Source organism: Narcine bancroftii, chromosome 3, assembly GCF_036971445.1.
Source record: "Narcine bancroftii isolate sNarBan1 chromosome 3, sNarBan1.hap1, whole genome shotgun sequence".
NCBI lineage: Eukaryota > Metazoa > Chordata > Chondrichthyes > Torpediniformes > Narcinidae > Narcine > Narcine bancroftii.
Window position 1 is genome coordinate 37,531,884 of NC_091471.1, and position 20,791 is coordinate 37,552,674.

At 45.0% G+C, this 20,791-nt stretch overlaps 1 protein-coding gene and 1 long non-coding RNA gene across 6 annotated transcripts in view; one reads left to right on the plus strand and one right to left on the minus strand.

The window, feature by feature from the left end:
- The window catches only part of smad2 (SMAD family member 2), a 170,316-nt gene extending 151,107 nt beyond the window's left edge, over positions 1-19,209 (minus strand). For 2 of the 5 annotated variants that reach the window (XM_069923834.1, XM_069923832.1), the window contains exon 1: positions 18,892-19,206. In XM_069923834.1, the coding sequence (XP_069779935.1) occupies positions 18,892-19,136 (245 nt within the window). In that variant the 5' untranslated portion in view covers positions 19,137-19,206. Of the gene's footprint in view, positions 1-18,891 lie in introns of all 5 variants that reach the window. The other 3 variants (XM_069923837.1, XM_069923836.1, XM_069923833.1) reach the window with 3 other exon arrangements.
- A 494-nt stretch (positions 19,210-19,703) lies between these two features.
- LOC138757087 (uncharacterized) overlaps positions 19,704-20,791 on the plus strand; it is a 44,321-nt gene continuing 43,233 nt past the window's right edge. Inside the window, exon 1 of the long non-coding RNA XR_011353330.1 lies at positions 19,704-19,791. This is a non-coding gene — a long non-coding RNA (uncharacterized lncRNA). The remainder of the gene's footprint in view (positions 19,792-20,791) is intronic.

A 20,791-nucleotide genomic window follows, 5' to 3' on the forward strand; every position in this document is an offset into this window, starting at 1 on the left:
CTATCATAAACAAGAAGCCAAAATTGTAACTTGAGTAGATCAAGTAGACAGGGGTGTCCTCTATCCCCAGTGGTTTTTAATCCTTGAAATTAAACCGCTGGCGGAGATTACAAGGAGAGATCTGGATATTAAGGGCTTCAAAGTTGGACAGGAAGAACATAAAATTACCTTATTTACTGATGATGTGCTACTATACATGTCTGACCCGGCTAAGTCCTTGATAAAATTACAACATTTAGAAAAGTATGGAAGAGTATCTGGTTATAAAATAAATATGGATACGAGTGAGATTACTCTTCATAACCAAATTTTGTCAATGGCATAATCAAAAAGATAGAAGATTTAAATGGAAGACAGATGAAATTAAATATTTAGGAATAATGACATAATAATTTACAGAACTTGTATATATTTAATTATGCTCCTTTTAGAAAAAATAGAAAAAAATGTACAGAAATGGAAAGACTCGCTGATTGAGAAGAATAAATTGGAATATAATGAAGATAATGCTAAAATATCTTTTTCCAATCATTACTGCACTAACTAAAAATGTCTTTAAATTATTAATTATATAAGGCAATTCATATGGAATAACAAAGTGCCAAGAATTTCATTGGAAAAGCTAACATGGGATTATAAACTGGGAGGACATAGGCTCCCAGTTTTTAAGTATTATTTATTAGCACAAACTAGATTTTTATCATGCTTCTTTGAAGAAAACAGCCTCCCTTCTTGGATCCAAATAGGATTATATTCAATGAAAGAAGGGACAGTGAAGTGGATTGTTAAGTTAACAAAAGAGACGGACAGCCCTATATTAATACATATGATTAGAATAGGGCAAGAAATTAATGTGTGCATTGAAATAAAGCAGATATTACTACGAACACCATTATGTAAAAATGTGTTGCTGCCCGTAAATCTGGGCAACAAATATTGAATTCCTGGTATAAGAAAGGAATAACATATACTGATGATTGTTATGTGGAGGGATCTCTTGTGTCTTTTGAACAATTAAGAAATAAATATGGAGTAGCTAATGGGATTCTTGTTTTCTCAGATAATTCCTAAGAGAAAGATGGGGGCAAAATTTGGCCCCATCTGAAAATAGTGAAATGGAACGACAACTTGGCTGGGGAATAAACCTAAATTTTTAACTAAGGTGTGCTGTGCTCTCCAGAATTAAAAGTGCAAAACCAGGTTTACAGAGATGGGAATCTGATTGGTGTTTAAATAGCATGGTATCAATTATAAATGCAAGATACATATTAGTTCAATATAATTTCCTACACCAATTATATCTTACACCACAGAAATTGCATAGATCAAAATCTGAAATATCAGACATGTGCTTTAGATGTGGGACAGAAATAGGAAGCTTTTTTACTTGCTACATGGTTGGGAGTGAAGACGAGATCTTTTTGGCAGGCTGTTACCGAAATATTAAAGATAACAGGATGGCCTTTATGGGCAACCCGGAGCTTTATCTTTTGGTCAACTTCATTGAAAGTACCAATAAATTAACTGAATTCCAAATTTCATTTGTTATAATAGCCTTAGCAGTGGCTAAGAAATGTAATGCAATTACTTGGAAATCCGACTCTCCTCTATAGTATGATGGACTGCTGAGATGAATAGTTGTATACCTATGGAAAAATATTACTTACAACTTAAAAGAACAAATATGACATTTGCTAAGATATGGCAGCCATATTTGGATCATATAGGGGCCCAATTATAACTACAATAATTAAAAAGGACAATGGATGCTGCTATATATAAATACAAGTAACATTCCCACAACTTTTTTTATGGTTAATATAAATGCGAGGCCTGATGGTGTGTGGATTTATATTACGAAGGGGGGGGGGTTGTTTTTGTTTTTTGTAAGAAAAATACACACACATGCAAGTATATATACACTTTGATATTAGAGAGTTTACCATATAAATTTATGGTATATAAATTTTCCAACAGTGGAGGGCATGCCAGGTATCCCAGATATAGATGGGAGGTGACAGAACAAGGGAAGAGAGGATGGAATCAAGACACAAGGAGATAAATTCAATGGGACAACCACAGGATAAGTGAAGGATTGGGGATACTATCAGGGCAAGGCAAGGTCTTCTAAAGCAATGAAATCTGCAACATCATCGACAGTGGCCTAGTATTTATTGGTGGGATCAAGGTCTAGGAAATAGCCAGGTTTCTGTGAGGTAAGGTCTGCCAGACTGACCTCCACCACGGTTATCTGTGGGTTTGATAACAAGGTTAGGATTGGTGTGAAAAGTACAGTGCTGCACTTGCTTAGGTTGGAGTGGATTAAGGGACTGGTGGAGACAAGAAATGGAGCCATCAATTTGGCAGGGGTGGAGGGGGAGGGGTGGGGGGAGAGCAGGGTGGAGAGGATTCCTGCCAAACAAGTGCAGAAGACAAACTCAACATCATGACCAACAGTGAGAAATTGGTGAATCTCATCTGCACTCTCCACAATGTCATCATATTCTTTATATGTCATGCCAAGAGGAACTGCACAAAAAACTCCAATATCCAAGCTTTTATATTCTATGCCCTGACCCATTAAGTTAAGCATCCCACATGCCTTTTTGACGACCCACTTTCAGATAACTACATACTTGAATTAGAGTCTCCCTGTTCACCAGCATTCCTTAGTGTCCACCCATTTTTAACTTCCCAAAATGCACTGTTTATAACCTAGGTAGGATGTTATTATAGTATCTGTTATTGCTTCACACAATTCTCCTTGCTTTGGGTCAACAAACCCATGCAAATGAATTTAAACATTAACAATCCTGATGCAAGTTTAGAAAAAGAACTTCAATTTTTTTTTAAATTCAAAAATAAATGAAGGATACTCCATTTTTTTTCAATAAAATTCTACAACAGGTACCTAATCCTTTATACCCTTGGGGGACAGTGTGTTCCAAATTTCAGATTTTTCCGGATTTCAGAACAAAAGCCAGCTGCCCCAGATTTAAACCCACCTGAGTCACGCTGCCCTCTGTCCCCCCTCGGCCGCCCGAGTCGCGCTGCCGTCTGTCCCCCCCTCGTTGCACTGCCGTTGGTCCCCCCCTTGTCTGCCCGAGTCGCGCTGCCATCTGTCTCCCTTCGGCCGCCCGAGTCACGCTGCCGTCTGTCCCCCCCTCGTTGCACTGCCATCGGTCCCCCCTTGTCCGCCTGAATCACACTGCCATCTGTACCCCCTCGGCCGCCCGAGTCGCGCTGCTGTCTGTCCCCCCCTCGTTGCACTGCCGTCAGTCCCCCCTTGTCCACCCGAGTCGCGCTGCCATCTGTCCCCCCTCGGCCACCCAAGTCGCTGGTTTTTGGAGCTTTCCGGATTTTAGATGTCTGGATAAAGGATTGTGTACCTGTACAAGGAAACCAGATCATCATAAAACTGTTTGCATTCTGGAATATCAGAGTGAGTTCTCTTGTTTTGAGCAGTCACAGGCAAAAAGGAAAGTTGCATCTTTTCATTCATTCAAATTCTAAAATAGGCAATACTATACAATTTATTAGAGAAATTTAAAAATGTGTGCAGCAAGCCTGGAATGCAGCAGTGCCCAAACCTGATCAAGATTCATAACATAATCAAATACAACTATGAAAATTGCTTCGGATAATTGCACAACAGACATGAACTCTACATTTTAGCTAAAGGAATTATTGAATAAAGAGACCAGAAATCAAATTTCTAAACCACTTGCCTTAAAATTTTCGACACAATCTGCCACCACCCACTCACGAGTGGATCCTTTAACTCTGGCAGTCCTGGTATAACAAAAAACATCAATACACCTATCATAGTTTTTTGAAAACAAGAACTGTGACACTATACAGCTTACCCATAGTTCAATTAATTTATCTCAGTAATTTTGAACTAAGGCTGTCCCAAGAATTCTGTACCTAATGAAAGCAACAAATCATGGTTAAAAGCTCAAGACCCGTTTTGGAATGGCATCAAGTTTCCTTTTCTCCATATTCTCCATTGGGACCAACAGTTTCTGTATAATTTTGTTAGTGATCTGGGTACAAAAATGCAGTTATACTTAAATGAAACTTCAACTGTTATGGTCAGTTTCATTTCATCCAAGAATCTTGTTGAACACTGAACTAGTGCACATCAGCATGACCCTGTTCCTTAAAATGTATGTTTATAATTATAGAATTTAGTGTTTCCCATTTGCTTTCATTCTTCCTTCTTTCAGGTTTGTTTTGCAATACTTCAGCTACAAGAGATGGGCAACTATTTGTCTCTGCCTGACCCAACCTGCATTTAGTTACTTTAAATCAAAGGATGACACTGAACACCAAATGCAAAACGCTAATGTGGAATAAGTACACGCAAATTTCAACTTCACCAATGGAGAGCTGGACAGAATGAAAATCAAGTTGGCTTGGGCTATCACCTTCAATTCCACCATTCTTTGTATTTAATGCATTGTCCTTCACAATCTCCCCTACCCTTTCAACCATTTGAAAGGGCAACTCCTTTCAAGATTCCTTGATCCAATCTTCCATTACCTCCAACCAATACCTTCATACAGCATTTCCTCATGCAACCACAAAAGGTGCAACTTTCTTTTTACTGTGTCTCTCCCTTCATACAAGTAGCCAGTCAGTCCTTCAGGTGAATCACTTGTCATGTTTTGCTCTTTGGGGCTCACATCATTTACTCTACAGTTAGGAAATCAAAAGCAGACAGGGTAACCATTTTGCAGAGAACCCAAGTTCACACCATAGCATTGATTCAGTGCCCCAGTTTGTCTGCCACTTCAATTTGCTATCCCACTCCTACTGCGAAGGAGAGCAAGTGCAAGTTTAAAGAACAGTATATTTCTTCTGCAAGTGGCGCATTTGTAATATTGGGACAATTTTCTCTCTCCATAATCGCAATTTTTTAATTAATACCAACTTCCCTCATAAATGTTTCAATGACCTCCATGGCATTTCTGGCCTCCATCTTTTCTGTACCCAAAAACAAATTTCCTCAATTCTGATCTACTTTCAAAGTTTTACACAGATGAAAGGTTGAAATACTGCATGATTCCTGGAGAGATCAGAAAAAATAATTCAGAGTGGTGAGAATACTTTTGGTGGAGGGTTTATGTTCTTTGCTGGAAAGGTTATAACCATGGGTTTTGCTTTAAAAAGGTCATTAGAAACAGAACCAGTCAAGCAATTTGTTATGATCAAGAATAAAAAGATGGCAGTAGTGAATAGACAAATCTGAGAAAGATGCAAAACATTGATAGGGTGTGGGACTAATGGAATAGCATGAATGCCAAAAGTATTTAAAAATAATTAGAACTGAAAAGGCGTTGGCCTTCAGAAGGACACAAGAGTCCTTATAGACAAATCAGTGATAGCATATTCACATTTAGCAAACAGGAGAGCAAAATATACATTTGCTTTCATTGCGCAAGAATTCAAACACAAAATAAAATGTCTTGCCACATGGGAATGGTGGTGTCACAGTTAGCAAGCAGTTACAAGTTATTGAACTAGTGACCCGTGTGGACAACCTCAGAGAAAAGTCAAATGGAAGATCAATAACATGGAAACGAAAAGAATAGCGAGCTTTTATAATGACCATGAAACTACCAAATCAGCACAAAAAAACATCAGCTTCTCCAAGGCCTTTTGAGGAAAAAAAAAGTATGGCAGTCTTAACATACAGCACTTCATACTACTGACTCACCCAGGCAGCGCTTGAAATCAGGATTGAATCCAGGTCTGAAGCTGTAATTCATACATTCCCAATATGGTTATATCCTCCAGATACTCTCTCGATATAAAAAAAAGTTGATTAATTTAAGTAATAGGCCCTTCCAGTCCATGAGCCCACGTCACCCAATATACTAATTAACCTCAAACCCATTATGTTTTTGGAGGGTGGAAGAAAATCCACACGGTCGCAGGGAGTACATGTAAACTTTTCCTTGCAGACAACAAGATTTGAACCCAGGTTGCTGGCATTGTAATAGCATTTTGTTAATTTCTACATTAACTAGTTCCTCTGTTTGCGCGAAAGCCGCACTGTGATTCTGGGAGAATATTCTCGGCGACACTAGGTATTATTCTATTTAGTAGAATCCTAGCGAAGATTTTGCCTGCAATGGAAAGCAACGTGATTCCCCTGTAGTTTGAGCAGTCTGATTTCTCGCCTTTGTTTTTGTACAGGGTGATGATGGTGGCACAGTGCGGCTTTCGCGCAAACAGAGGAACTACTGACATGGTCTTTGCCCTCAGACAGCTCCAAGAAAAGTGCAGAGAACAAAACAAAGGACTCTACATCACCTTTGTTGACCTCACCAAAGCCTTCGACACCGTGAGCAGGAAAGGGCTTTGGCAAATACTAGAGCGCATCGGATGTCCCCCAAAGTTCCTCAACATGATTATCCAACTGCACGAAAACCAACAAGGTCGGGTCAGATACAGCAATGAGCTCTCTGAACCCTTCTCCATTAACAATGGCGTGAAGCAAGGCTGTGTTCTCGCACCAACCCTCTTTTCAATCTTCTTCAGCATGATGCTGAACCAAGCCATGAAAGACCCCAACAATGAAGACGTTGTTTACATCCGGTACCGCACGGATGGCAGTCTCTTCAATCTGAGGCGCCTGCAAGCTCACACCAAGACACAAGAGAAACTTGTCCGTGAACTACTCTTTGCAGACGATGCCGCTTTAGTTGCCCATTCAGAGCCAGCTCTTCAGCGCTTGACGTCCTGCTTTGCGGAAACTGCCAAAATGTTTGGCCTGGAAGTCAGCCTGAAGAAAACTGAGGTCCTCCATCAGCCAGCTCCCCACCATGACTACCAGCCCCCCCACATCTCCATCGGGCACACAAAACTCAAAACGGTCAACCAGTTTACCTATCTCGGCTGCACCATTTCATCAGATGCAAGGATCGACAATGAGATAGACAACAGACTCGCCAAGGCAAATAGCGCCTTTGGAAGACTACACAAAAGAGTCTGGAAAAACAACCAACTGAAAAACCTCACAAAGATAAGCGTATACAGAGCCGTTGTCATACCCACACTCCTGTTCGGCTCCGAATCATGGGTCATCTACCGGCACCACCTACGGCTCCTAGAACGCTTCCACCAGCGTTGTCTCCGCTCCATCCTCAACATCCATTGGAGCGCTTACACCCCTAACGTTGAAGTACTCGAGATGGCAGAGGTCGACAGCATCGAGTCCACGCTGCTGAAGATCCAGCTGCGCTGGATGGGTCACGTCTCCAGAATGGAGGACCATCGCCTTCCCAAGATCCTGTTATATGGCGAGCTCTCCACTGGCCACCGTGACACAGGTGCACCAAAGAAAAGGTACAAGGACTGCCTAAAGAAATCTCTTGGTGCCTGCCACATTGACCACCGCCAGTGGGCTGATAACGCCTCAAACCGTGCATCTTGGCGCCTCACAGTTTGGCGGGCAGCAACCTCCTTTGAAGAAGACCGCAGAGCCCACCTCACTGACAAAAGGCAAAGGAGGAAAAACCCAACACCCAACCCCAACCAACCAATTTTCCCTTGCAACCGCTGCAATCGTGTCTGCCTGTCCCGCATCGGACTTGTCAGCCACAAACGAGCCTGCAGCTGACGTGGACTTTTTACCCCCTCCATAAATCTTCGTCCGCGAAGCCAAGCCAAAGAAGACATTAACTATGTCACCCAAGATGCTAATGTGACATCAAGGTTCCCTCCCAGTTTCCAAAGATGTAGATGAATTGCAAAAAAAAAAATCAAGGAGATCCTGATGCTATCTATAGGCACTTTCAGGTGGCCAATTGCCCTGCTTGTAATGCCGCATATTTTGGCAATATGCGGCTATTGGGAGGCCACGTGAATGCACAGGAGGCGCCTGCAAGGCGAATTTTGTAACCCTCCTCCAAGAAGGATAATCACCGCAGCACAGTGGCCTCCCCAGCCATCTGAATGCAGTCAGCAGGCGAACGCCTGTCAGCTCCTCTCCCAGCTGCCCCTTCCCCGGCGCAGGATGTCAGGGCAGGGGCAGCTGGCTGAGCTGTCAGCGCGGAGACTGCAGAGCTGGAGTGGTTGGCGGGGGAAAAGGGGGCTGGGAACTCAGGAATACTGCGTCCGTGTCCTTGCTTTTCTCCGCCAAGGCTCAAACACGCTGACGCTAAGTTTGTTACCGCCGCTCAAGTCGGGTACCGGCATTGTTTCGTCCAGCCTCCTTCTCCCTCGCCAGCCGCTCCAGCTCCCCTTCTCCCCCACCGGGGGGCAGAGCGATCAGTGTGGGGACATCCCACTTGGGATGTCCCCACACTGATAGCCTGTGCTGGCTGTCCAAGCTGACAGCCAGCCATCCTAACTTGACAGCCAAATGTATAGGAGCTGGAATGCACTCAGATGCGCATCCCGGTGCAGCTGTCCCTTCAGGTGGCCAGCACTGCGCTTTTAGTGCTGCCACCTGAACGGCAAGTCAAAGGACCGCTTCCTCTTCTTCAGGCGCATTCTTAGCGGAGAATGCACCTGAAGAAGCCTTAAGTGTGAAGCAGAATTAGTTGCAAAGGCTCAGTTTGGCCTATATGCAAATCCAAACCGGACAATGAAGATTTTGTTTCCTGAAAACTTTTGGGTTTATTTTATGGATTTTAGGGTGCTGATCATGAAAATCACCTTAAAATGATAATAAGACATACATTTTTTTTAAATATATAAATTATGATAGGAAATCACAAAAATAATTTTTTCTTCAAGCATACAAAGCCATGAATGCTACAGCAAAGAATCGGCCATTCAGCCCCTCTAGTCTGTGCTGACCATCATCACCCTAATCCCACACCATAACCCTCCAGTCTTCTCATATCCATGTACCTATCCAATTTACTCTTAAAACACAATCGACCCTGCATTCAAACATCAGATGGCAGCCCATACCACACTCCCATCACCCTTTGAGTGAAGTACAGCCATAGAACACTGCAGCACAGAAACAGGCCTATTCAATCCTTCTAGTCTGTGCCAAACCATTTGCCTAGCCCCATGACCTGCACCCAGCCTTCCATACCACTCCATTCACCTCTCCAAATTATTTTTAAATTTTAAAATTAAGCCTGCATTCACCACTTCAGCTGAATCCTCATTCCACACTCCCACCACTGTCTATGTGAAAAAGCTTCCCCTCATGTTCCCCTAAACTTTTCACCTTTCATTCTTAACCCATGTGCTCTGGTTTGTATTTCACCTACCCTCAGTGGAACATTCCTACCTATATTTACTCTGTCTATCTCCCTCAATTTTAAATTCCTCTATCAAAGTTCCCCTCATTCTTCTATGCTCTAGGAAATAAGGTCCTAACCTGTTTAACCTTTCCCTGTATCTCAGTTCCTCATGTCCAGGCAACGTCCTAATAAATCTTCTCTGCACTCTTTCTATTTTATTGATATCTTTCTTGTAGTTAGGTGACAAAAACTGCACACAGAACTCCAAATTTGGCCTCACCAATATCTTATACAATTTTACCATAACATTCCAACTCCCAAATGCAATACTTTGATTTATGAAGGCCAATATGCCAAAAGCTCTCGTTACAACCCTATCCACCTAGGACACTTTCAGGGAATTATTTATCCATATTCCCAGATTCTTCTGTCCTACTGCACTCCTCCATGTCCTACCATTTACTGTGCATGTCCTTTCTTAGTTTGCCCTTGCAAAATCTCACATTTATATGCATTAAAATCCATTTGCCATTTTTCAGTCCATTTTACTAGCTGATCCAGATCCCTCTGCAAGCTTTGAAAACCTTCTTCACTGTCCACAACACCTCCAATCTTAGTGTCATCTGCAAACTTGCTGATGCAATTTACCACATCATCATCCAGATCACTGATATAGAAGACAAACAACAATGGTCCCAGCTCTGATCTCTGAGGCACACCACTCACTACCCTCCAATTTGAGAAGCAATCATCCATCACTACTCTCTGGCTCTCCCTTAGAGCCATTGTCGAATCCAGTTCATGATTTCACCATAAATACCTAGCATCTGAACCTTCCTGACTATCTTCCCATGCAGAACCTGGTCAAAGGCCTTACAGAAGTTCATGTAGACAATAGACAATAGCAAGCAATTCCTCCTCTAATCTGTATGGTGCTCGTTTTATTTACTTCCCACAACTCTGTCCTATTCCTGAGTGAATAGTGATGAAAAAAAACATTTAAAACCTCTCCCATCCCTTTTGGCACCATACAAAGCCGACCACTCTGATCTTCAAGGGGACGAATGTTGTCCCTTACTATCTCTCTTCATTATACCTGTAGAAAAACTAAGGATTTTACTTCACTTTGTCTGCTAGTAACTTCACGTATTCTTTTAGCTTTCCCAATTTATTTCTTTTTTATATATACTCAAGAACCTAATTTGCTCCATGTTGCCTATACCCGTTATACACCTCTCTTCTTCCCACCAGATCCCCAATATTCCTTGAAAACCAAGGTTCCCTATACCTTCTAACCTTGCTTTTGATCCTGACTGGTATATATACAAACTCTGTACTCTCAACATTTCACCTTTGAAGATCCTCCACTTACCTCGCACATCCTGGCCCAAAAACAACTGATCCCAATCTAGGCATTCTAGATCCTTTCTCATTTCCTCAAAATTGGCCTTTCTCCAATTTAGAAATTCAACCCAAGGCCCAGACCTATCCTTCTCCATAATTAACTTGAAACTAATGGAATCATGATCACTGGATCCAAAATGTTCCCCTACACATACTTCTGTCACCTTCCCTAATAGGAGATCCAGTATTGTACTCTCTCCAGTTGGAATCTCAATATATTGATTTAGTAAACTTTCTTGAACACATTTGACTAACTCCAAGCCATCCAGCTCTTGTACAGTATGCGAGTCCCAGTCAATAGGTGGAAAGTTAAAATCTCCCACTATCTGCACCTATCCATCTTTCTCCAGATTTGCCCTCCATTTCTCCTCCAATTGGGCTGTCTAAAATACAAACCCATGAGTGTGGTCATACCTTTCTCATTCCTCAGCTCCACCCAATTCATTTTCTGCATTCACACTTGGACCCTACTGATCTTGGTGCAATCAGCGATGAACATGGTGAAAGGTTTCACCAGGACATTGACCATGGAAAAGCAGTATCAGGGCAACTGGAATCCATCAATGCTGGCCGACTTGTGTTGGACACTGACATGAGAGGCATCAGATGCTGAGTACAAATGAAAATCAGCAGCAAAACATTTTTGGGTCAGTTGAACCAACGCAATATCTCATGCATCATTGTGCAATTAAACATGGTAAATTCAATTTAAAAATAATTTAATATTTCTCCAACTTCCTTTGTTTTAGAGCAAATCCGAAATTATCTTTGTGTTCATCTTGAAATTAGCTGTCATAATCCCCATTTTTTTTTCCTGAAAGAAAACCTTTTAATGAAAAAAAATTGTTATCCAGTGTAACATGGCTGAAAATGGATGCAGTGGTGATGCATCCCCCAGCTCAGGTACCAGAGGTCAAAAATCTTAAAATGACAGTTTCCACCACCCCCCCTCCCAACCCACCAAATGGATCTTTGGGATTTACTCCCAAAGAAAACAGACAAGGCTCTAATACTGAATATTCAAAGCAAGAGATCATTAGATTTTTGGATATCATGAAAAAAAAGCAAAGGATCACAGGAAAATACAGAATGCAAATGATCAGACAGGAACTTATCAAATGATGGATATGATCCAAATAGCCTCTACCCAATGGTTTTCTTTTCTGAGAAGTATGGATAAAATGGGCCAAATGGCAGTCTTACTGTACAAATTACTGCTGCGAATTGCATATGCTTGCACTAGATTAAAAAATCTAAACAGCATTTTGAAACAAAGTCGAACATTTTAATTCAGTGGCATACCAAATTAATGACCAATTAGTAATGAATGGTGATTAAAACAGTGTCCTTAATTAATAAATCACATTATTTGCAGCCAAATGCATTCAGGAATAGTTGTGCTATCATATCAACTGGTGCATTGAACATTTACAAACATAACATAGGTGGCTATTTTGATTTTACAGTTCATATTTCTGGTTATTTGACAACATCATACACCAACACAATAATTTATAGTTAGAATTATTGGTATTTGCACCAATAGAACACAGTCAAGTGTTAGTAACGGTTCATATAAGAGCAGTTAGTGCCCTTGTATTATAAGTGTATTACACTATATGTAATCAAGTACTTATGTCCCAAAAATCCTTGCATCAAATTAAAGATGGGCTGCACAAAGCTGTTGAGATTTGTCAATTTTAACAGAAATTCAACCCTTAATTTCAGAATAGTTCTGTTCCAACTATTGATTATAGAAAGCCCAATCAATTGATCCATGAGCTAGTTATCATCTGTATATTTTGTTCATTATCCCATCCTAGCCACACTCTCTTCACCACCACCACCTCCCCTTCCCTGTCACAAAGAAGCTTAACAAGATCATCTACCATCAAATTCAAGGACAAAATTTCTAACAGGTCTGCTTGCAAAACAATCTCGATCACTGTATCTTGATTCAGTAAATTTGAATTTGAAGACTCAACTCATTTCTTTCAATTCTTAACTTCCATGATCTCTACAGTAAAGACTAGTGAGAAATATTCATTGAAAATTAGTCAATAGTTTGAGTTCAAGAGTCGTGAAGTTATGATGCAGCTCTGTAAAACTCTTGTTAGATCACACTTGTTCAGTTCTGGTCACCTCATTACAGGAAGAATGTGAAATTTAATGAAGAGGTTAAAGAGAAGATTTACAAGGATGATGCACATTTGGAGAACATGTATTGAGGCAAGATTAACAGAGTTAAGACTTTTCTCTTTGGAGCAAAGAAGAATGAAAAGTGACTTAATAGAAATCTAAAGATTGAAAGGCATAGAGAGGGTTGGCAACAAGCACCTTTTTCCTGGGGCAAGAGTAGTTGTACAAGTTAAAGGGAGGAAAGTTTAGGAAAGACATCAGTACCAAGTTTTTTTTTTTAAAAATACAGTGGGCACTTGGAATGTATTTTGTCAGAAGTGGTGGTTGAGCTTGTTACAATAGGAACATTTAAAAGACTTTTGGACAGGCACATGGAATCAAGAAAATTCGAGGGTTATAGGTGCATTGGTAGGGAAGGTTTAGTTTGTTGAGTAGGTTTTTTTGGTCAGAACAATGTCATGGGTTAAAGGCTCTTTACTGTGCTATAATTTAAATTTATTTTTTGTTTAAATTTAGAATTTTAAACTTTTAAATTTAGACATACAACACAGTTACAGACCATTTCAGCCCATGAGTCTACGTCCAATTTACACTCCTTAACCTACAAACCCAGTACATTTTTGAATGGGAGGGAGGAAACTGGAGCCCCCAGAGAGAACCCACACAGACACAGAAAATACAAACTCCTTACAGAGAGCAAGGAACTCGAACCCCAATCCAGTCCTGAACACTGGTACTGTAAAGATGTTGTGCTAACCGCTACACCAACCATGGCGCCCTGTTCCAAAATCTCACCCATCTCCTGTCTCCACTCAGAGATGGTTAAAATGATCTTTAATGAGAGCCTTTTCCCCCTTAGTGACCCATTTAATATACGAAGAATCTCTTGGGATTTTCCTTTATCTTGCTTGCCAAATCATATTGGATTGACAGGAAATTGACTTCCCAATATGGTTGAGAGTATATTCAGGATACAACCTGATCTAAACAAAATCTGTGTTGCTATTATCTATTTTGCTTTTATACACTGCATTAATTCAACATTACAGTCAGTAGAATGGTAGATAAATGTTCATGTATTAGGCAATTCAATCATTAGCCCATTAACTAAATCTGGCAACTAACTAATCAGTTGCTATCTTGACTGGAGGAAACTTGAAGACCACAAATTCAATTTCAATTAAAATTTCTAATTAAACCAACTCTGCATATGCCACATTCCTCATTTTTTTCATTTTAGCACTTCCCTGCTACTCCAAGGAAGTCAATCCTACTTGATCTTAAATCCTTCTTCTGTACAGCCACCTCCTCTACCATTTTCTTCATTTTTTTGTTTTTTAGACTCTATAGTCTTTTTTCTTTGGCTTGGCTTCGCGGACGAAGATTTATGGAGGGGGTAAAAAGTCCACGTCAGCTGCAGACTCGTTTGTGGCTGACAAGTCTGATGCGGGACAGGCAGACACGATTGCAGCGGTTGCAGGGGAAAATTGGTTGGTTGGGGATGGGTGTTGGGTTTTTCCTCCTTTGCCTTTTGTCAGTGAGGTAGGCTCTGCGGTCTTCTTCAAAGGAGGTTGCTGCCCGCCAAACTGTGAGGCGCCAAGATGCACGGTTTGAGGCGATATCAGCCCACTGGCGGTGGTCAATGTGGCAGGCACCAAGAGATTTCTTTAGGCAGTCCTTGTACCTTTTCTTTGGCACACCAGCTAAGCTGAATAAATTCCAGTAAAATTCAATTTATCTTCATATTCATGTATTTTCATAGGGCAATGCTTATTTCAACCACGGAGCCCTAGCTGTTCTTTCTAATTTCCCATAAATATATTTGTTTTCGGTTTTGGTTGGTTTTTTCTTTACCAGCAGTATCAATACATGTTCTATTTCTCTGCATGAGAAGCTTCTAAACTATGGTATACAAGCCATCACAGAGAGGCAGTATATGGGAGAAGACATGCACAGGAAGAGATATGAAAGGCTGTGAGATTATACAATGCATTGTGTATTGTAGTCATCAGAGAGAAAACTGTCACACAGATTAACCATCACATGGGTGGCAAGTAAGACCTTTGCATAGATGAAGCAGCACATTGCACATGGAGCCAAACAGCAAAAACATTTTAGAAATTTAGATGTTAAAAACAAAATGGTACTCAAGGAATTAAAATATTTGTAGAGATATGGGACTGCTGGTAAATATAAATAATAAAAAGTACAGAAACTTTTGCTCTGAACTCTTCTCCACTAAAGCAGTGTCTCCATGCACACGTGTCTGCCCTACTTATCCTTTTCAATCAGGCCCACGTTCCCATTTAGATGGAACCTATTAAATTGTCAATATTAGTGACCCAAGAAATTGACCCCTGTATTCTGACATTAATTTACATAATTCAAATAATATCCTAGAAGTTATAACACTCCAGTTAAGACCTATTACTCCAACCAAAGTACAAACTGGGAATATGATAATCAGAAAATGTTGGACTAATCTCCAATCTGAAATGGAAGCAGGGGAAGGAAGGAACAAAATAACAGTATGTCAGCACCTTGAGCTGCAAAGTTTGACTGGAGGGGTTCTAGAAGGAAAAAACCAAGAGGGGAGATTTGGGGAGTGTACAAAATTACTTCCACCAGCTTAAAAAAAATGTACATTTTTGGTTTAAAGCAACAGTGGGCATGCAAGAAGATTTTTTTTTAAACATAGCGTATGGCAGTGATTTGAAACTCACTGTGGTAAACATTAAGTATTTGATGATAAATGAACTTAGAAGGTAAGAGAGATTAAATGATAAAGGGGCACTGGTATTTCTGCCTTTAACACTGTTCAATTGAATTTCAAAGCAAGTACAGAGAACTCTGCAACTAGGTACTATTTCCATACTGAGCACAGAGCTCAACTATTTTGGATCATTTGCGCTACCTTTGCTATTTTCCCCCAGAAGAGTTGTTAGCAGTTCCATTGTACATTTTTATGCCAACATAATATTTAATAAATCGCTACTTTCTCCTTTGAAACATCACATCTTTGTCATTTTCACATCTTTCCCACCACTACCATACCTTTCCTTTTGTTCATTCCTCCCACTCCATGATTGCTTAAAACTTATTTATTTTTCAACCACCAACCAATTCTGAGAAACCATTAGGTAAAAAAAATTAACCATTTTTCAAGCAAAATGTTGGTTTCCCTGTAGCATTTCTTCCTAACTCTTTGCCCTGTCACAACAGCTCAATCCCATGATCTTGCTGCATAACTGAGCAAGGCTTGGCCTCGACATCAATTCCCCAATGTTCCCATAAACCTACTCAGTTCAAATTTCTATTTAGCATTTGCCTTGAGTAAATTCAAAATGACAAACACCAAGAGTTCTCCTCTCCATCTCAAATTGGGGAATCTCTTTTGAAACTATTCCCCTGCTTCTGGATACCTAACATTTCAATAAGTTAATATCTCATTCCAATGGTAAAGGGCTAATTTGATTAATCTTTCATTTGTAAACTCCGACACCCTTGCAAACATTCACTGGCCTGCTCATTGCAACCACCCCCTTTCTCATTGAGGCTAAAATCTGTAACACTCCAGGTGAAATCTCCAGTACCCTTCAAGTATGCAATAAATTCTCTCCACCTCTCTATTTTTAGTCCCTGCAAATGATGACCAACAATCTATTTCTAATAACTTGCTGCACCTATAGGATAACTTGTTAGATTTTGCACAAGGAATTTTTTTGTTGATTTGTTTTACTTACTACTTTGCTTCATTCTCCATTTTGGAAGGATGATCATAGTTATTGATTCCAGTATGGACCAACGATAAATGTTTTTTTTAAAACCTCTTTCCCTCATCTTTTCAAAATAGCTCTCAACCTAACATTAGGGCAACCCCACACTTTAAAACGGAATAGGCAATAGTTGAATTGGGGTCTCCCTTTTCCTCATCCCTGTCCATCATCTTTCCCATCCCATTGCCCAATGGATGGTGGTAGGGGGGGAGAGAGGGGGAGAGGGAGGGAGGGAGGGGGGGAGAGAGAGGGAGGGAGGGAGGGGGGGAGAGAGAGGGAGGGAGGGGGGGAGGGGGGGAGAGAGAGGGAGGGAGGGAGGGAGGGGGGGAGAGAGAGGGAGGGAGGGAGGGAGGGGGGGGAGAGAGAGGGAGGGAGGGAGGGAGGAGGGGGGAGAGAGAGGGAGGGAGGGAGGGAGGGGGGGAGAGAGAGGGAGGGAGGGAGGGAGGGGGGGAGAGAGAGAGAGGGAGGGAGGGAGGGGGGGAGAGAGAGAGAGGGAGGGAGGGAGGGGGAGAGAGAGGGAGGGAGGGAGGGGGGGAGAGAGAGGGAGGGAGGGAGGGGGGGAGAGAGAGGGAGGGAGGGAGGGGGGGAGAGAGAGGGAGGGAGGGAGGGGGGGAGAGAGAGGGAGGGAGGGAGGGGGGGAGAGAGAGGGAGGGAGGGAGGGGGGGAGAGAGAGGGAGGGAGGGAGGGGGGGAGAGAGAGGGAGGGAGGGAGGGGGGGAGAGAGAGGGAGGGAGGGAGGGGGGGAGAGAGAGGGAGGGAGGGAGGGGGGGAGAGAGAGGGAGGGAGGGGGGGAGAGAGAGGGAGGGAGGGAGGGGGGAGAGAGAGGGAGGGAGGGAGGGGGGGGAGAGAGAGGGAGGGAGGGAGGGGGGGAGAGAGAGGGAGGGAGGGAGGGGGGGAGAGAGAGGGAGGGAGGGAGGGGGGGGAGAGAGAGGGAGGGAGGGAGGGGGGGAGAGAGAGGGAGGGGAGGGAGGGGGGGAAGAGAGAGGGAGGGGGGGAGAGAGAGGGAGGGGGGAGAGAGAGAGGGAGGGGGGGGGAGAGAGAGGGAGGGAGGGGGGGAGAGAGAGGGAGGGAGGGGGGGAGAGAGAGGGAGGGAGGGGGGGAGAGAGAGGGAGGGAGGGGGGGGAGAGAGAGGGAGGGAGGGGGGGGAGAGAGAGGGAGGGAGGGGGGGGAGAGAGAGGGAGGGAGGGGGGGAGAGAGAGGGAGGGAGGGGGGGAGAGAGAGGGAGGGAGGGGGGGGAGAGAGAGGGAGGGAGGGGGGGGAGAGAGAGGGAGGGAGGGGGGGGAGAGAGAGGGAGGGAGGGGGGGAGAGAGAGGGAGGGAGGGGGGGAGAGAGAGGGAGGGAGGGGGGGAGAGAGAGGGAGGGAGGGGGGGAGAGAGAGGGAGGGAGGGGGGGAGAGAGAGGGAGGGAGGGGGGGAGAGAGAGGGAGGGAGGGGGGGAGAGAGAGGGAGGGAGGGGGGGGAGAGAGAGGGAGGGAGGGGGGGAGAGAGAGGGAGGGAGGGGGGGAGAGAGAGGGAGGGAGGGGGGGAGAGAGAGGGAGGGAGGGGGGGAGAGAGAGGGAGGGAGGGGGGGAGAGAGAGGGAGGGAGGGGGGGAGAGAGAGGGAGGGAGGGGGGGAGAGAGAGGGAGGGAGGGGGAGAGAGAGGGAGGGAGGGGGGGAGAGAGAGGGAGGGAGGGAGGGAGAGAGAGGGAGGGAGGGGGGGAGAGAGAGGGAGGGAGGGGGGGGAGAGAGAGGGAGGGAGGGGGGGGAGAGAGAGGGAGGGAGGGGGGGAGAGAGAGGGAGGGAGGGGGGGAGAGAGAGGGAGGGAGGGGGGGAGAGAGAGGGAGGGAGGGGGGGAGAGAGAGGGAGGGAGGGGGGGAGAGAGAGGGAGGGAGGGGGGGAGAGAGAGGGAGGGAGGGGGGGGAGAGAGAGAGGGAGGGAGGGGGGGAGAGAGAGGGAGGGAGGGGGGAGAGAGGGAGGGAGGGAGGGGGGGAGAGAGGGAGGGAGGGAGGGGGGGGGAGAGAGGGAGGGAGGGAGGGGGGGAGAGAGGGAGGGAGGGAGGGGGGGAGAGAGAGAGGGAGGGAGGGGGGGAGAGAGAGGGAGGGAGGGGGGGAGAGAGAGAGGAGGGAGGGGGGGGAGAGAGAGAGAGAGGGAGGGAGGGGGGGAGAGAGAGAGGAGGGAGGGGGGGTGAGAGAGAGGGAGGGAGGGGGGAGAGAGAGGGAGGGAGGGGGGAGAGAGAGGGAGGGAGGGGGGGAGAGAGAGGGAGGGAGGGGGAGAGAGAGGGAGGGAGGGGGGGAGAGAGAGGGAGGGAGGGGGGGAGAGAGAGGGAGGGAGGGGGGGAGAGAGAGGGAGGGAGGAGAGGCGAGGCTTGGAGGGTCCTACCTGGGGATGGTGACACACTTGGTGTTGCAGCTCTGGGTGGTGATGGCCTTCTCCAGCTCGTCCAGCTGCCCGGTTTTCTTCAGCTTCTTCACCAGGCTCTTGACGGCTTTCTCGCACCACTTGTCGTCCTGCCCATTGTTCTGCTGCTGCTGGTTCGGCGACTGAGAGGGCGATTGCGACTCGCCTCCCTTCTTCCAGCCCAGCAAACGCTTGACGATGGGCGGCGTGAACGGCAAGATGGACATGGTGGAGCCGGGAGGAGGGGGGGGGGGGGCGGGGGGGGTTATGGGGAGGGAAATAAAAAAGGAAGCTGAAAGCGAGTCCCAGCCAAGAGGGGCGAAGGGAGGGAGTTTGGGGGGGGGGGGGGAGGGTGGGAACTGGGGGGGGGGGGGGCGACGGGACAACGGCGACCACAATTCAAAAATTCAAACAAGCGCCGCTCACATCGAGCAGATCGACCAAGGCCCGGTCAAAATGTGCAGGAATAATGAGCACATCCTCCCTCCCGTCGGGGGTCGGGGGTCGGGTCGATTTTTTATTTTCCTCTCCTCGCGTCGCTCGCTCCTCTTTTTTTATTATTGACGACCATCAACCGCGCCGCGACCTCTCAACCCAACGTGTTTTCACCCCCCTCCTCCCTCTTATTATATCGATATATGAACGCTCCTCCTGGATATCCTGCCCCGAACCCTGCTCTCCCGCCTTCATTGGGCCCCCTGAGTGCCGGCTCCTGCCCTCTCGGATCCAGCGCGAGTGGCGACTGGACACTGGACACGTCAATCATTCGGGCTCCTTGGGAACGTCCGGCTAATAGGTTTGGTTGAAGCGGTGTGTAAACGCTTTCTGTGGGAGGGAGCAAATCAGGACGCGTGTTCTTCCGCCAGGCTTAAAATAGTCCTGGTAAGTGGGTCGGGTCGGAGGAGGGGAGAGAGAGAAAAAGAGAGAGAGAAAAAGAGAAAGAGAGAAAGAAAGAAGGGAAGGGGAGAGATGGAGGGAAGGGGGAGAGATGGTGGGAAGGGGAGAGAAGGAGGGAAGGGAGGAAGAGAGAGGAGGGAAGGGAGGAAGAGAGAGGAGGGAAGGGAGGGAGAGAGGGAGAGGGAGGAAAGAGGAAGAGAGAGGGAAGAGGAAGAGAGAGGGAAGAGGAAGAGAGAGGGAAGGGAGGGAGAGAGGGAAGGGAGGGAGAGAGGGAAGGGAGGGAGAGAGGGAAGGGAGGGAGAGAGGGAAGGGAGGGAGAGAGGGAAGGAGGGAGGGTGGGAGAAAGAAGGAGGGAAGGGAGAGAGAGAAGAAGGGGAGGGAGAGGAGGGAGGGAGATGGAAGGAAGGAAGAAGGGAGAGAGGGAAGGAAGGAAGGAGGGAAGGAAGGAGGAAGAGAGAGGGAGGGAGGGGTATCTTTGAATGAGAGAATATCTTAATTTGGAGAAAGAAAAGTGATTTATTTTCGTATTTAATTGTTTTGGTTCATGTGTGTTGAGTTGGCGCCAATCTCCCTTAAATCCAACTGAGGTGAAATTGTTCTGTCTCTTGGTGCTGGTTTCTAAATGTTTGTTTCTAAGGATCTATTTAAAATGAAATATTGTTCTGCTTCTAACTAGAGGAGAGGGGCATGGGGATAAAATCACGGATAAACCTGGTTTGAAAACTTTGTTCAGCGAGCATTGACCTGGCAATCGGCTGAAATCTCAGGAATCCCCAGAGCAGGGAATGTTCATAAGGTTGGGGATGTCGAATCGATTCGGGCCATTTTCAGGATATAAGTTGAATGCTGCAGAAGAGTTTTGGGTTCTCCCTCCTCTATTCCTTTTAAAATGGCCAAAAGTCCGCTCAACTACGTTCAGTAATTTGTTTTTACCTTCAATGAGTCACGTCAGGAAGTCCTTGATGTCGTGGTCCACGCTTTCGAT